The 18,784-nt window shown below is 35.2% G+C and overlaps 1 protein-coding gene across 1 annotated transcript; it reads right to left on the bottom strand.

Annotated features, from left to right (window-relative positions):
- Positions 1-10,307: 10,307 nt before the first annotated feature.
- Positions 10,308-11,246, bottom strand: LOC101389627 (olfactory receptor 52K2-like). The gene has a single exon (XM_004434120.1). It carries the CDS (start codon positions 11,244-11,246, stop codon positions 10,308-10,310), a length of 939 nt encoding a protein of 312 aa, XP_004434177.1.
- Between the last annotated feature and the right edge of the window lie 7,538 nt (positions 11,247-18,784).

The following is an 18,784-nucleotide window of genomic DNA, read 5'->3' as shown; positions in this document are numbered from 1 at the left end:
TATAGACCTATCCTCAATTTAAATATTTTATGGCCGTCTATAGAGATATATACTGTGTATGTGTGTGTGTTTTCATTAAACTAGTGAATAGGTTAGGAAAATGTTTGCAAGTTGCATAGTGACGACTCAGATGTAAGAGTTCAGATAGTTAAGGATTTCTAAAATCTGAATTTAAAGGATTGAGTGGGCACATTCACTTCTGGACAAGTCAAAGTAACAAGGACCTGTATGAAACAATGAAAATACCACCAAAAATACGAAGCAAGACTCTCAAGATTTTGGACACCAGGCAATAAAGACAGTAGAGCCTGAGATATTAGAAACAGACGAGGTTATCCTTATAATTGCCCAACGTTACTGCACAGTGAATTAGAGATAGGTAGAACCCAGGCAGAGCCCAGCTTATTTCCTAAGTTCAGGAACTAAATCTGGGATTCAAGGGAGAATAAAACAATTTTAATGACTAATCAGAGTACCAGAGAGAAGAAATCTGCAAAGAGAGGGAACTCCATTGATGTTCAAAAGGTCTGCATTGAGTACTCACTTCAGTACTGATTATTTCATGTGTAAACTAATTAGTTTTAGATTAGTGTGAACTACTCTACCCAAAACGTGTGTAAACTAACCTACCCAAAACTGGAGGAAGAACCACACAAAAGGATTAGAGGGAACAATACTTGAAGTCTAGTCTTTTTTGATCAGCCATGCAGGAATTTTTCACAATTTATGGGGATGGAGATTACTAAGGAAGACTAAATAGTGAGGCAATATAAGTTCTAGATAAAATATTGCTCTGGTTTCACATAATAAAGCCTCAAAACAAGACCTCAAAAGATCAACTCCATTTCCAAATAACTTCATAAAGTCCTAGAATAATGCTTTAAAATACTTATAAGATATATGAAAGAAAAATCCAACTTGTCAGTCAGAACTAGGAACACAAAGTTCATAAATTTTGAGTGAGGAGACAAATTAATCAATTGAAACTGACCCAGAAATGACATAGATACAAGAATTAATAAACTAGGACATTTAAACAGTTATTATAAATGCATTCTGTCTCTTTAGAAACCAACATCCTAGTATCCACAGGAAGGGAAATAATTGGTTGGAGCTTCGAAATTCACCAGTGAAATAAACTGTCACTATTGAATACCTCTGGCAGCTCACTAAAATATTCTGTTCATGAGGGTTGCTTTTATTTGATCTGATTCAGAAGTCAGTCTGTGAGAACAAGGCATTTTCAGTGGCAACTATTTAACACCAAAGTGTCCTGAGGCAATGTTACCGATTGGGCTAACAAAAGGCTGACCGTAAAACTTAAAAGGAAAAATCAGGGAATGAAATTTTCAGAGGGATATTTGAAAAGTTCCAACATATTTCTGGGAATCTAGAATGCCACACTCCTATGTGCACAGCATATACACAGGATTAAAAAAAAAACACCAATAGAAACATCCCTGCCATACTTACTAGACAAAGACTTGATATCAGCTGTTATAAATATATTCTCAGAACCAAAAGAAAGCATATCTAAAGAATAAAAAGAAAACTTGAGAAATACAAGTCAAATAGAGAATATAAATAAAGAGGCAGGAATTATGAAAAAAGAACCAAATAGAAACTCTGAAAAAGAAAAGTATAATGAATGAAATGTAAAACTCACTAGGGGTGCTCAAAAGCAGATTTGGACTGGCAGAAAAAATGAATAAGAAAATTTCAAGATAAATCAATTGAGACTATCCAACCAGAGGAGAAAAAAAAAAATGAGGAAAAATGTATAGAGCCTCAGAGACTTGCAGAATACCAGCCATACCAATGAATGTACCAATATATCTATAAAAGAAATCCCAGAATGAGAGGAGAGGGAGACAGAAATAACATTTAAAAAAATAATGGATGAAAAACTTCCAAAACTCATAAAAAACTTCAATCTTCACATACTAGAAGCTCAGCAAACTCCAAGTTAAAGAAAAAAAAAAGCTATTCTTACCTAGGATATCATAGTAAAACTTCAGAAAGAAAAAGACAAAGATAAAATCTTGAAACTAGCAAGAAAAGAGTGATTCACTACATACCATGAATGCACAATGAGATTAAAAGCTAACGTCTCATCAGAAACTGTGGTGGCCAGAAGGCAGGGGGACAACATATTAAAAATAATGAAAGAAAAAAATTATCAGTCAAGAAGTCTGTATCCAGCAAAACAATCTTTCAAAAATGAAGGAAAATTAAGACACTCTCTAATAAACAAAATCAGACAAATTGTTTCTAGCAAAATTGCCTTAAAAACTACTTAAGAGTGTTCATTAGGTGAGAAAGAAAAGAAACTAAACAATAAGTTGAATCCACATGAAGAAATAAAGAGCAGAGTAAAGGTTAATACATAGGTAAAAATGAAATAAAGTATAAATGTATTTTTGCTTATAACACTTTGATTTAAAATACACTAGATAAAAAATGGTTATAAAAATGTATTGATGGGTTTATAATATATAAAATTATAATTTATGTGGCAATAATAGTACCAATGATACTGTGGATATTAAATTGGTATAAATCCAAACTAGATTGTTTGAAGTTAATCTGCTAATTGTAATCTCCAGGGAAACCAATAAGAAAATAACACTGTAAAATATAGTAAAAGAAACAAAGAACTTAAAATGGTATACTAGAAAATATATTTTACAGAAAAGAAGGCATTGATGGAGGTACAGAATAATAAAACGGACATAAGATATACAGAGAAAAACAAAGTGGCAATCATAAAACTTTCATCAGTATTTACATTAAATGTAAACGGACTAAATTCTCCAATCTGAAGGCAGGAATCGAGAGAATAGGAAGTGATGTCAGCAAGATAGTGGACTAGAAGATTCCAATGCTCTCCCCTACAAAAACAATGAATAAACAACTACATACCAATGACTATAGCTCTGAGAGAGCTCTGGAGTACAACGAGGAAGCAGCAGAAACTCTGTGGAACATGAAAACTGAGGATGGACACATAGAAAAGCATAAGAAATGTTTTGCCTGCATCACCATGTCCCTCGGTCTGGAGTGGCTCTATGCTAGGAGGGATTCCCTCTGAGAAATTTCCTCCCACAAGGAAAAGGAAAGAAGGAGAACCTCAGAATCCCTCCTCATCTCCATGAATAACTGCAGCCTTCAACACCAAAGATCCCCACAGTCTTCACCAATGCTGAACCCTGCTGACAGAGCTGCCTGAAGTCCATGCTGTAGTGCTCCCCCTGGAGAAGGAGCCACCTCTGCATTCCTTCCCAAGGCCAAGCTGCTGCTGCACCCTATCATCCCCAGGACCTAAGGCACCACTGATGCATGCTGTCTCCCCACAAACACTACCCCCATGCTTAAGCCACTGTGATGAGCTGCAGAGACCCAGACCCTGGATCCATGGGTAATCTGCACGTCTGTGCCTCAGACACTTGTGCCACTGCCACAGCGAGTGCGACTGCACCCCAAGACCCAGGTGCCATAGTAATTCCATGCACCTCTGAAACCAAGACCCTGACTCCACTGCCACCCTGGGCACCTGCACAAAAACACTGACACCACTAACACCACTAGTGTCTCTGCCCTCAGGAACCTGACACCACCATGGTTGTTTGAGTGCCTGCACACTAGACCCGGCACCAAGAAGGACTCCTTAGACTAGGATTTCCCTCCATGGGGAAAAGGAGAACAGGAGGATCCCACTGGTATTCCTCACTGAAGATTCCATCTACCCTTACCAGTGCCAAGTCAAAACCTTAATAGACATTTTTCCAAGATGACATAGAAATGCACAACAGCCTTAGGAAAAGGTGCTCAATACCACTAATCACCAGAGAAATGCAAATCAAAACTACCATAAGATATCACTCATACCTCTTAGTATGACTACTATCAAAAAGTCAAAAAACAAATGCTGGTGAAAGTACAGAGAAAAGAGAACCCTTGTATGTTGTTGGTGGGAATGTAAATTGGTACAGCCATCATGGAAAACACTATAGAGCTTGCTCATAAAACTGAAAATATAACTACAATATGATCCATTAATCCTACTTCTAAGTATATATTCAAAGGAAATGAAACACTAAATAAATATGCTAAATGAATAATTTTATGAGAAATTATATTTTACATTATGGTTTAAAGCAAAGTCATGACACACTCACCAACTTACTCAACCAAAGGTTCTAGTGAGACATATCACATTTTCTTTATCCATTCATTGTGGACAGACACTTAGGTTGTTTCCATATCTTAGCTATTGTGAATAACAGTGCAATGAACATGGGAGTGCAGGTATTTCTTCAAGATATTGATTTCATTTTCTTTGGATATAAACTCTGAAATGGGATTGCTGGATAATATAGTTGTATTCTTTTTCTTTCTTTCTTTTTTTTTTTTTTTGGTGAGGAAGATTGGCCCTGAGCTAACATCCATTGCCAATCTTCCTCTTTTTGCTGAGGAAAATTAGCCCTGAGCTAACATCTGTGCCAATCTTCCTCTATTTTGTATGTGGTATGCTGCTACAGCATGGCTAGACAAATGGTGCGTAGGTCCATGCCTGGGATCCGAACCTGCAAACCCTGGGCTGATGAAGCAGAGTGTGCAAATTTAATCACTATGCCACCGGGCTGGCCCCAATATAGTTGTATTTTTAATTTTTTGAGGAACCTCCATACTGTTTTCCATAATGGCTGTACCAGTTTACATGCCCACCAATAGTGTATAAAAGTTTCCTTTTCCCTACACCCTGATCAATTATACCTCAATAAAGCTGGAAACATAAGTTTCTAGTAAGGGAATATTATGAGGAAGACATTTAAATTTTGTCTTATTTGAATTAAACTCGAAATGGAAAAACAGTATCTTCCAATCCTGTCTAGCCTGCTGTAAACACGTACTATATTTTTTTCCAAATATTGAAATATTTAGCCTTAAAATATTCATAAAGATGTTTTTCTGTGTGACATTTTATTTAAGTGCAATCCAATGACAAGATAAGTAAGAGCTCAAAGATATTGTTCTCCTGAGAGTCAACCATCTGACTTTACTACCTTCGTGAATAGCTCCCTCTCACCACTCCTCCACCAACAACCTACTATGAAGTATTTTGGAAAGTACTGTACACTTTTAGTGTATTACAATTTTATACACAAACTGTATTTGTTTACATTTAAATTGTCATTTATTGCAGCTTTTTTTTTTTAACTGTGAAAATCACTTAGACATTTTGATTGGATGGAATACATCATAATTTTAATTATTGAAAATAGTAGTTTTTCATTTTTTCATTGAACAGCTTTTTATTTAGCTGCAGGATTTTTAGGAATGAATTAAACAACGGGATTTTGTAACTGGCTTCTGGTAGATGTTTCTAGATTATGTTAAGATTTGGGTCTACTAACTGACATTGAAGTATCCGCCACTGGAGCACAGAATAGGGTAAAGTCTTGCAATTGAGGACCAGGCTCCATTCTATTTTCCATTAGCTAAAGAATCTCTAATCCATTGAATGGCCTGGGTGGTTAAACTGGGAGAAGGGGATTCAGGTTTGATAACTCAAGGGTGTCTAGAATTCCGATCTTTCTATTTCTCCTGATGGACTATATTTGGCAGAGTGGTGTCAGGCCTCTCCTCTGGCCCTGGGTCTCTGGGGGAGATAATGAGGAGAAACCAAATGTGTTTCCTAGGGAATTATTGTCCAAACTCCCTCCTGGTGGGAGGAGTTGTCAGCTTTAGCAAATAAAAAATTGAGCACCCAGTGAAATTTGAAATTAAAATAAACAGCTTTTTTAAAACAATATTTTAGCATGAGTGTCTCATAAAATATTTAACAATATCTTATTAAAATATATTTGTTGTTTATTTGAAATTCCATTTTAACATGACATCCTGTATTTTATCTGGAAACCCTGCTTCCTGGGAAAGGGTTTTTACAGTGTTTTTTTGAAATCAAGGCTGAGAGAGTAAATCCTGTTGACTGGCCCATTTTTACAATGCACGGATTAAAGACAGACTAAAGACAACACCCAGGTAAATAGGTGGAGGGACCACAAGAAATTAAATTAATTACCAAACTCTGAAAAGATGATTTTAAAAAATCTGAATATAGTCTGTAACCAACAACTGAGGGCACTCCTGCTTTGGCGTAAAGTAAGGAGGGAGAGCTTCAGGGCCAGAGCTGATAATTGACCCTTATGTGCCTCTATTTGTTCCATGTGGAAGTATTTACACAATGTTTATGGTGTAATAGGCCAGTGAGAACTGTTATAATTAAAAAAACAAACAGGATTCTGTTTTTTGTATTTTAGATTAAAAAATGATGTATGAATTTTAAAGACTGAAGAGAAATTGAATATGTTTAAGTGTTGAAAGTCAACAGAAATGGTAAATAATGGAGCAATCATGGATCATTTTTACTTATATGACTGAGATAATTTATATTACATATAATAATATAGCATTATATAATAATTTACATTATTTTATTATATTGTTATACATTATAAGCTATATATTACTTATTATATATTAAATATTTATTTTATTATAATAATTTATATTTTTATAAAATAATACGGGATAAATACCCCCTCAGTGATATTCAAACTTTGAAATAAATGGGAGATTAAAGATACAGATACAGCTCACTGTATTGAGTGTTCTGATGGACCTGGTCTGACCACACAGAAGGATCAGAGAGACTCCCATCAGTGATGCTGGTGTTCTTCAAGTCTACTACCTCTCTTCCTCCCCTTGGGTTTCAAATTGAGATTTGCACTTGGTTCACCAAAGTGAACAACAGGAAATTTTGAAATTTTATTTTAGAGTTAAATTTCTTTTCTTATCTTTTTTTTTTTTTCTTGCAATCTGTCCTTTTAACATCTGCTTAAAGATACACTGGCTTCCTTTTAAAGTCATACAAGGAAAGATGTATTTCTCCTCATGTTATGAGAGGTTCGGGGATTCGATCGGAGATGTAAAAGACACTTTCCACTCCAAACAAATGGACTGAAGGTATATTTTATTATATAGAGGATAGTAAAGGTGACAGTCTGCAAACAGATCCAAATAGGTCAAATATTAAGAGGGAAAAAACATCAGCCCGACTGGAAAGGGAAAATACCCACATCGGCTGAAGAGAAATGACACAAATCAACCAGAAAGAGAAACACCAGGTTAACCGAAAAGAGAACACATCAAATCAATTACTTCATATCAAATCAATTACTTCACATCAAATCAGTTACTCACAACATCCACGCCCCACTGCCGGGAGAGCTCTGTCAATCGACGCGGCTGGGCAAGGATCACACGTCCTGGGCAAGGTGTCCTTTCCACAGGTGGAACTCTCACTGGGGCTCAGTTTCCAGCAGTTTTTATACCATCAGTAATTTTCAGAGTAAGCAATTACAGAGTTTGCAGAGCAAGCATTTAGTGTTCCCATGCATAAAATGGTTATCAGTGGCGTGCGTGCACTGAGCCCCCTGGTTAACGTCCCAGCCCAGTAGTTGCGTACGTGCATTGTTCTCTTTGGTTATCGTCTTAGCCCGGCACAGATGGCCAGTCCATTCCGGGCCACGACGCTCCAAGAGCCTTGAAATGTTACAACTTGCAACTCTCTCCGTGGGAGAAAGGCCAGTTCCCGGGAAAAGGCCAGTTCCCACCACACAGAAAGCAGCTTTGTATTTCTTTTTTGTGCTGGTGGCTGTAGGTCAATGGAGCGGCCAAACATGGCTGTACTCATGTCAAGACACCTCATCATGGTCCTTCAAATATATGAAGACATTTATATGGCTTCCTCTCAGTCTTCTCTCTTCGTTCAGATAAACATCCTTAGGCCATGCAGGCTTTATTTTTTTAAGAGATGTTGTCTGTATCCCTAATCATCTCAAACACTTTCCTGGATATTTTCCATTTTGTCTTTATTCTTAAAATAAGGATTCTGGAGCAGCACTATTGGCTCACAGACACAGGAAACTACTTTACACCCCTATGATCTTGACTTGAGATATGTTGCTTCGCAAATATCTTAGGGACTTCCTCCAAACTTTATTATCATGTTGGAATTTCCTCTGATATACCAATAGGTACATATTCTTTCCAACAGTTTTATCCTAGAACATAAGTCACTGAGAGTTGTCACTTTAGTTACAAGAGTAGGTATAAAATTGGTAATTATTAAGATCTTTTATGAGGGTTATGTCATAAAGCCACCATGCTTTCAATAGGAAATATAGTTTATTAAAATACATAAAAATATTATCATTTATACCTGAGAGCTTATCTTTAACTGCTTCTTGAATTTCATGGCCCATAATGAGAGAAAATAAAATTGAAACAAGAAATTGTCAATGCACTACAACTAGAAATAGGCAGTGTTGTGTGCCTAGAAAATTTGTGGTGTAATTATTTTTAAAGCATATCAGAGCTAGACTAAAAAGGATCTTACACTTCATACCCTCCTAATTGCACAGATCAGAGTTAACTGCATGATTCTTGAGTCTAATCAGAAACTTTTGAGACTCAGGCACAAAGGTCAGGACTATTTCTATAATCCCTCTTCTCAAGCCCAGAAGCTACCCATGGTGGTCTGAAACAAATAGACAGATGTAGAGAAGTCAAAGGTCAAATATCTAGTGCCCCAAAGAACATGGCATTTCAACTACTTCAGCTAAGTCCGTGGGTTTATTTTTTGGTTTGGTATTGAATTATTCAGACTCACATTTGGAATTTAATCACTTGAGTTTTCCACCATATCCTAAACTCTCTACATGAGCACAACTTGTTAGAGGATGTGGGTTTTCTCTCTATTATTTAAAAAGAAAACGTTTTATTTCAAACCTAATAAGAAGCAAGATAGCAAAGATGTATGTCATTTGACATTCTCTTATTACACTTTACCCACTCTATTTTCAATAATAATAAAAATTATGAGAGTAGCTAACATTTATGATGTGCTTACTGTGAGTAAGATACTGTGATTAGCACTATGATTGTGTCAGTGGTTCCTAAGGGTGGTGATGCTGATCTTTAGGGACCATTTTGGAAATTTCTTGGTGTGTTTCTGTTATTGTCATCACAATATTTGGGAGGCACTATAGATTTAGGGGAAATAAACCAGAGAAAAACCTCCTGCAATACATAGAATAATTCTTCCCAAACTTCTACCCTCCAAAAAATGTTCTATGTCAGAGGAATTTCAGGTATGCAAGGGACACTGTGTAGTGAAAAAGAAAACTGTAATGTTCTGAATGTAAAATTTTACTTTGCTTTATAACTATTGTTCTGAATGTAGATTTTTTACTTTGCTTATAATAAGAAATTATCTTTGCATGGTTTTAACAGACAAACATGCACCAGATATTCTAGAAATGTAACTATCATAGATGTTGAGAGAATATTGTATACTGCTGTGTTAAAAATATTACCTAAAGTTATTCAACATTTTTGAAAATTACATCAGCAACAGAAACAATAACATTTCTCAAGGCGTTTGAAGAATCAATAAAATACACCAGGATTAATTGGCATTTGTAACTTTCACATTCACAACTGTTCTATGCATTGGCACAAGGACCTGACCACTTTATTATGTCATCTAATGCTGTCACGCACAAGTATGCAGGCTGCGATTTTTACATTTATATTACTACTTGGGTATTATGTTGTTTTTAAAAAATCTACTATATTATGATTATGATTAAAGAGGAAATTAGATTTGATTATGTTCAGAATTATTAATGTACATTATTTTATTTGAGACTCAAATTCACAACCATGAATTACGGATTATTACTACTGTCTAATAGATGAACCTCAACATAAATCTCACACCTTAGACAATATAAAATTTTAGAAGAATTTATAAGAGAAAATCTTCATAACCCAAAGTTAGGCAATAAATTTCTTACATGTGACACAAAAAGCATGATCCATAAAAGAAAAGAAGATAAATTAGACTTCACTAGAATAAAATTATTTCAATATAAATTTACTCATGGCTTAACAAGTCCCAAAGACTGTACTAAATACTGGGTTTTGAAAGATGAATAATAATTAAAGTTTTGATGTAATTTTTTTTACTTCCTTTTTATATCTTTTTATCTTTTATATTGTTTCTACTCACTGAAGTCAGTATACTTACCAAGCTTCATTAGCCTATATGAATCCAAAATTTAATTGAAAAGTTTTCCACTTCAAGGTAATGCTAACTCATTTTCAACGTTTCCTGTTTAATAAAATCCTTATCTTTGTTGATGATCTGGTGAATTACAAACCTTGCAAAGTCAAACTCATTTGATTGTTAAGAATTTAAAGAATCCTTCCCTGATTCTTTTAGTTTTAACACCATAAATAATAGGATTCATCATAGGTGGAATAAGAAGATATATATTTGCTATAAAAATGTGGATATGTGGAGCAATGTGGTGACCAAATCTATGAGTGAGAAAAGAGAAAAAAGCTGGTGTATAAAACACCAAGATGACCCATACATGGGAGACACAGGTACTTAAGGTCCTGAGGCGAGCAGCTTTGGATGGGAGACTGAAGACCGTGAAAAGAATAAGGACATAGGAACAGATGATCAATATGAAATCCAGTCCCCCTGTCAAGAATGCCACAATTAGGCTGTAGGCTCTACGAATCTCGGTCTCAGTGCAAACCAGCTTTATCAGGGCCATAAACTCACAATAAGTATGGGAAATAACATTAGTTTTGCAGTAGGAAAGCCACCTCAATAGGAAGGGGTGTGGACTGAGGAGGACAGCTCCCCTGAAGACAATGAGCAAACCCAAGCCTACAATCACATTAGGTGTTAAGATAGTGGAATGTCTCAGTGAGTGGCAGATGGCTACATAGCGGTCAAAAGCCATGGCCAAGATAAATCCAGATTCCATAGTAGACAGAGAATGGATAAGATACATTTGAGTGAGGCAGGCTTCAAAGTAGATCTTCCTACCATTGAACCAGAAGAGACTGAGTATCTTGGGAAGTGTAGAAGAAGTAAGCATCAAATCAGCCACTGAGAGCATGCATAGAAAGAGGTACATAGGTTCACGAAGTTTGCAATCTCTCTTGACAATTAATAAAAGGGTAACATTTCCCATCAGTGACAGTAGGTAGACCAGGCAGAAAGGGATAGAAATCCATATATGGGCAGCCTCCAATCCTGGAATGCCAAGCAGTAGGAAGAAGGTAGGTTGAATATTGGTCTTGTTGTGACCTAACATTATCCAAACGATGGATATGCCATGATCCTGTCCAAATTAAAAATCACAAAGATTATGAATATATGAAGACCAATGTTTTTCTCATTATTACTGGCTGGGAGAGATGTTCACATCCAATAATGTATAAGTGGCTATTGAATGATTTCTTCAGTAACACAATCTTTCAATGCATCAAATACATTAGACTGTGCATTTTTGGGTAAGAAAAACAACAGAAAGGTATTCTTTCTCTCTTTTTTTCTTTCTTTCTCTCTCTCTCTCCCCCTTGCCTATTTTTCAGGATGTGTTGTCCAGTTGGCTAGATAAAGTTTGGTAATATTATATAGTACTACAGAGGTAGTAGTCGATATATTGCTGAATATGGAGATACAGTTTTCTATTATCTGAAACAATCAAAAAAGTAAAAGCTGAATATTATGGATAAGATCAACCATTTGTATATTTAACCCCTCTTACTCTCTCCTAATGATAGGGCTTATATATATAAGGAAAAGAAGACTTGAGAGATACTATAGAACAATTGTGGAAATGAAGAAGTGTGAACAAAACTGGTCTTATACTGAAAGGTGAGTCATTATGTTAATAAAGGAAGGACTCTTATCTTCATAAAATCAACCAAACTTAATGGTAAGAAATCATCATTTTGCAAAGACAACCCAATAGAGAAAATGACTATGTCTTAAAAACATTGATGCTCAGTTTACTAGATATTTGTGCTCTTTTGTAAATGATCAATCAAACTCTTCCAGAAAGTGTGTGTGAAGAATATATTCCTCAGTCATATAATACACTTGACGCTGATATTTGCTTCCCAAGTAAATATCTAAATGCAACTTTTGGCTCCAGATATCAGATTACCAGAGAACGTGCCTTGGAGTTGTGAACAATTATTTTGGAAAGGTATCGTAACAATACTAAATTTTAAATTGGTAAATCGTTACTTTGGTTCCAATATCAGAATATGATAAGCTTATATAATATAAGGTATCTTTTTAGTATGAATAAAGCAAAGTTTAATAAAAAAATAAGGTTTTGATCAATGTAATTTCGGGACTAAATTCTAGGGTTAGGTTAACAAAATTTATGAACAACATGTACATCTCAGCTTAAATATTTAAGTTAATCTCCTTCTTCTACATTACTTTTTGTCGTCAACAAGTTGAGCCATCTTTCAAATAAGTACAATGGCTAAGTCTACACTACTTAGGACTGAACCTAGAACCTCCATCCTAGGCTCCATTATTCCCTTCTCATGGAAGCACTGAATTCTCCCTTCCCACCTTAACCACAATTCTCCTGCCTATAACCTAGTTATCTTACCTCTACAACCAGATGGTATCACTGCTCAGCCTGAGACTCAAAATCATATTGGCTATAACTATAACAGGTGCTATTATACTTCTTATCTTCGAGACCAGAGGCCTGCAAGGAATATCCTCTATACAGCCTCTCATGAGAATGCTGTCTGATTGTAGGCAGTTTCACTAATCTCTCCCAGTCTCTCCAGGCACAATTTAGTCTCTTGGAGGGACTCAGTCTTGGTGTCCATGCCACCTGAGCTCTGAGCTTAGAAATCAATAGGGGATGGCCTCTGCACCCCAGGCCTCAGGAGATACTTGATTTATTGTACTTTGGTGGCTTAAGCACATGCAGATGCTGTGAACTAAATGCTTTCTCACAACATATGTGATCAGAGCTAGAATGAGTGTAAGATATCATGGAGGGACAAGTTTATGAATTAATCAGGGTGATCGTATTAACATCCCCATATGCCTCCAGATCTTCTTCAGTAACTCACATGAATCAGATTTAGTTCTGGAAATCAATTAAAGTTCCAGGACATTTCCCAGTCATGTTCCTATTCCTGCATCCCCCTGAACTTACTTGTTTGATCAAGTACAGGGCATGCCTTATCCCCATATATGGGATCATCATTATTTGTGTTTTGATTGGGACGTTATGCAAAGATTGGATATATTTTCCTACAGATATGTTCCTCCTTATCCTTCTCTTCTTCTCTGTATTTCAAGAAGGGTGGACTTTATAGGCTATGTTTCCCAGGATCACAGATCATCTGTATTTATGCAGGGTTTGTTCAATGGGGACACTGGCAGGAAAATATTAGGAAAGAGAAAAGAAACGCCAAGACATTTCTCCCTATTTCTCACTCTCTTCAACTGCATCTACTTCATGGCTCCAGATCCTGCCAGAGGGGACTTCCACGACTCAGCTTCCACGGGGAGATTCATATCTCTGAGATATGATTAAACTACTGGTGCCTCTCTGTTTTGCTGGCCTAGAGTTGGTGTAGCTTCTTGTAGTTTCTAATTTCTGGGAGTCTTCACTGTCAATGTTTGGCTTCTGAGAAGTTCTATAATTTGTGTAAATAATTACCTATATTAAAGATGTCTTGTACTAAATACTCAATTGATTCTGTTTCCTGGTTATATTCTGACTAATACAGACACCTTTCATAATAATATAGGGCTAATGGCTCTGGTAACTGGTTGATTTAAAAGAAAGGATAGAGTATTATCTTCCTAGTTATCTCTTTTAAAATATTAGGAAGGGAATAATCAAAAGATATCAGCAACTTCAACACAATAAAGGCCATATATGAAAAACCAACAACTAATTTTGTAATCAATGGTGAAATACTGAAAGCTTTATTCCCTATGGTCAGGAACAAGGTAAGAATACCCACTTTTACTACTTGCATTCAACATAACAGTGGAAGTCCTAACCAGAGCAATTAGACAAGAAAAAGAAATAAAGGACATCCAAATTGAAAAGGAAGAAGTCAAATTTCCTCTGTTTGCAGATAACATGATCTTATAAGCAGAAAATTACAAAGGTCTGTCTCTCTCTCTCTCTCTCTCTCTCACACACACACACACACACACACACACACACACATTCTAGACTCCATAAACAAATTTAGCAAAATTTCAGGATACAAAATTAACACACAAAAATCAGTTGCATTTCTATACATTAATAATGAACAATCTGAAAAGGATATTACATAAATAATTCTAGTACAATGCAATCAAAAGAAATAAAATAGGCATAAATTTAAGCAAAGAGATAAAACTTTGTACACCTAAAACTATAAAAACTTGCTGAAAGAAATTAAAGACACAAGTAAATGGAAAGACATTCCACGTTCATGGGTTAGAAGACTTAGTATTGTTAATGTGCCAATACTACCCAAAGTGATTACAGATGTAATGCAATTCTTATCAAAGTTGCAATGACATTTTTTGCAGAAATAGAAAAATCCAATCCAAAATCCATAGGAAATCTCAAGGGACACCAAATATCCAAATAGATCTTGAAAAGGAAGAGCAAAGTTGGAGGTTTCACACTTCCTGATTTCAAAACTTACTACAAAGCTATGGTAATCAAACCAATATTATACTGGCATAAAGACAGACACATAGACCAATGGAAGAGAATGAAGAGCCGAAAAATAAACTCTCACATATACAGTTAAATAATTTCTACAAGGGTGCCAAGACCTTTCAATGGGGAAAGGATAGTCTTTGCAGCAAATGGTGTTGGGAAAACTAGATAGCCAGGTACAAAAGAATGAAGTTGGACTCTTATCTTACATCATAAAACATTGTCAAAATGGATCAAAGACCTAAATAGAAGAGGTAAAACTGTAAAATTCTTAGAAAAAAATAAAAGAAAACTTTCATGACACTGGATTTGACAGATTTCTTAGATATGACATGAAAACAAAGACAACAAAAGTAAAAATAAATAAACTAGACTTCACCAAAATTAAAGACTTTTGTGCATCAAAGGACACTATCAACAGAGTGAAAAGGCAACCCAGAGAATCAAAGAAAATATTTGCAAATCATACATCTGATAAGAATTATTATCCAGAATATGTAAAGAACTCTTAAAACTCAACAACAACAAAAACAATTAGATTAAAAACTGGGCAAATGACTTGAATAGACATTTGTCCGAAGAATATGTTCAAATGGTCAATAAACACACGAAAAGATACTCAACCTCACTATTTATTAGGGAAATGCAAATCAAAACAACAAAGAATTATCACTTCACATATACTAGGATGTCTCTTATTAAAAAAAAAAAAAAGAAAAGAAAAGAACAATTGTGGTGTGGATGTGGAAAAACTAGAACCCTTGCGCATTGTTAGTGGGAATGCAAATGATGCAGCTACTGTGGAAAAAGGAATGGCAGTTCCTCAAAAATTTAAACACAGGTTCACCGGGTGATCCAGCAATTCCACTTCTGGATTTATACCGCAAAGAAGTGAAAACAAGGACTCAAACAGATATTTGTACACACATGTTCATAGCAGTATTATTCACCAAAAGGTAGAAGCAACCCAAGTGTCCATCCACAGATGAATGGATAAACAAAATTATATGCATATATACATATTCACATAAAAGTAAAAGGAAGGAAATTCTAAAACATGGGTGAATCTTGAAGATAGTATGCTAAATGCAATAGCCAGTTGCAGAAGAACAAATACTGTATGATTCCACCTACATGAGGTACCTAAAGTAGCCAAATTCATAGAGACAGTAGTAGAATGGTAGTTGTCAGAGGATGTGGGGAAGGGGAAATGGGGAGTTAGTTTTTCATGGTTATGGAGTTTCAGTTGGAACAGATAAAAACAGCTCTAGAGAATGATGGTGGTGATGGTCGCACAACAATATGAATGTACTAATTCCACTGAACTGGACACTCAAAAATAATTAAAATGATAAATTTTATGTTATGTATAGTTTACTATAATAAAAACGCCACCAGTGAAATGCCCTCCAGTTACATTCCATCCTAATGCCTAAAACATGAACGGTGATATTGATTGATAGATAAAGAGATAGATAGATAGATAGATAGATAGATAGATAGATAGATAGATCAACTGATAGATGGATGGATCAATCGGTCTTTATGGACTTTACTTTTTATTAACATCTGAATACATATTAACAACGAGAAACATCAGAGGAGGCTTCTTTCAGTTGTACACTGAGCTGTTCCATAAAAAAATAGTGGGAAGGGTATAACAGTGATATATGGCAGTAAAAGGTATTTGAGGAAGAAAGAATAGCACACATGAGAGTATATAAGTGTCATCAAACGTCACATAGCATGTTGTCTTTACAATTTAGTTGATAGCACCCTGATGTGATCCCATCTCCTTAGTTCATATGATAAAATAGGAGAAAGGAGTCCCCAAACAATCAGAGAAAGCTGCAGGAGCCTTGCACTCACAGAAGATGAGTGAGTTAGTTTACAATGCTTGCCAGATACATCTGGTATTAAAAGATTCTAAATAACTTAATTATGATCTCTTCATGCAAATTTCTTCTAAAGAGAAAAAGAATTACTTAATAATGATGGAAGAATAAATTTGAGTGTTGTGCAGACTAGTCCAAATAAATCTAATCCACTTTAAAGGGCATTTATTGAACACATATTATAAATGAAGGAATGAATGATTAAATTATTGTATCAACAGAAGAGATTAAAGGTGATTACTATATTCTTATCACTGTTCTGCACTCCAACAACATTATCTTACTTTCCAGATGGCTTTAATAAAGTTATCAATAATGGTGTGATTCTAAGCAACATACTCTAGAGAAAGAGAAGAAAGCAAATGGTTTTTTTGAAGTTTTGCTAGATTTAACAAATATATGGCTAAGAGGGAATAGAATGAAATATATTATTTATACAAATATGAAAAAACACAAATATTGCACAGTTTCAGAGATATTAAATAATGTGTAATGGGTGTTTCCTAAAGCATTTTTAACAAAAAAAGGGTGGAGAACACAGAAAATTATAATCATTGGGGAAAAATTAAAATACTTGATTTTTTCTTAATTATCTTAATTGTTTCTTCTGTGTCACTGCATTGATCTTCTTTCCGTGTCTCATTTAATCATCACATAACTACATGAAGTGGGTTCTAGTATCACCCATTTTTACATATCAGGAAACTGAGGTGACAAGGAATTAAATAACAGTAAAGCTATCCAGACAAAGAATACTTGACTTGAACCCATCCTAACTCCAAAGCCTCCATCGTTAACCAATAAGCTATTGGACTACATAAAGTCTAAATTCTACCAAGGTAATAATACATGTTCAGCTTGCACATCTATTAGGAAATTAAGGAAAAGACATCCCGACATCCCAACATTACCAATTCTCCAAAGTAGAAAACTGCACACTCTTCCCATATTTGAATTACAAACTGAGTGTTGGTGAATCCAGAGATGTTAGTCTTTGTGAGTTTAAATATGGGTGTGAGTTCCTTAGGCTAATAGGCAAGGGGAGGTGAAAAGTTTCAGAGCATAAATTTCAAAAACAATTTTTACAGATCCAAAGCATAAAAAAAGCCCACAGATCTTAGGTTATATTTTAAAAAATAAGGGGAAATAGGTAACTGGGTTGGAAAACTAGTGACAATGAACTAAAGAAGCAAATAACCTCCTGGTACTGAGGCAATAAATAGGACTATTTTAACATTGCTGCTAAGAAGAAATTTCAGCTCTTATGTCTTGATACTGGATTCCAAGTCACCTAATGAATGAGGCAGACTTAATGCAAATGGTAGCCTGGAATGAGGCAGACAAGGCACATGGTAGCTCAAGGATCCAGGCTTTGGAGTGGGACCGCCTGTGTTCAAATCCAGTATTCTTTGCTTGGTTAGCTTTATTGCTATTTAGTTCTTCTTCACCTCAGTTTTCTGCCATGTAAAAATGAGTGATACTAGAACCTTCCTTATATAGTTGTGTGATGATTAAATGAGAGATGGTAATATCGACTACTGATTATGAAAATGGGAATCCATGACCTCAATTTTATCAATCATTAGACTCCAGGATATTGGCTTATTTTATGAAATACACTCTACCTCTAACAAAATTTCTCTAGGAAATGGAACAGCTATAATATTAAAATTGGAGCCTCACAATACTTCATGTTTGTTTCTTGGTTTTTTGAGAGATTCACTTAATATTAGTTTTTAATATTTATGTATCATTAGTCCTACTCCTTTATCTATATAAACAATAATTCTTCAAATTTCTCTCCAATAGAGAACAGGTACAACATTCATCACCTATTCTATGAAATCACAGCCACATACATGGATTAAATTGTTTCAAATTGCCAGATATATACTGTCCGTCATTGAGTTACTTGGGAGAAATCTTTTTTTTTTCTGTATTGTTTACTTACCCTTTTTCCCCTTCCTTTAGTGTTCACTCTTTATTTGTAGTTATACTCCAAATGACACATATTGAGGAGGAGATTAATCTGTTCTCCAATAACTAAAAAATGAAAAAGCTGAAATAACTTGTTGAATTAGAATTTTTAGAAATTACAGATATCTAGTAAATAAAAGACCTTCCAGATAATAAATGCAATTCAGCTTATGGGAGTAGGAATAGTTAGATATTTTCTTGGCATTATCTCCTTTACTCCCATTTATTCTTGCACCATCTCTTTTATTTATCCAACTAAAA

The sequence above is a fragment of the Ceratotherium simum genome, chromosome 7 (assembly GCF_057802395.1).
Source record: "Ceratotherium simum simum isolate JZ-2026a chromosome 7, ASM5780239v1, whole genome shotgun sequence".
In the NCBI taxonomy this organism is placed as follows: Eukaryota; Metazoa; Chordata; class Mammalia; order Perissodactyla; family Rhinocerotidae; genus Ceratotherium; species Ceratotherium simum.
This window is presented reverse-complemented; position numbering and strand designations above follow the sequence as displayed.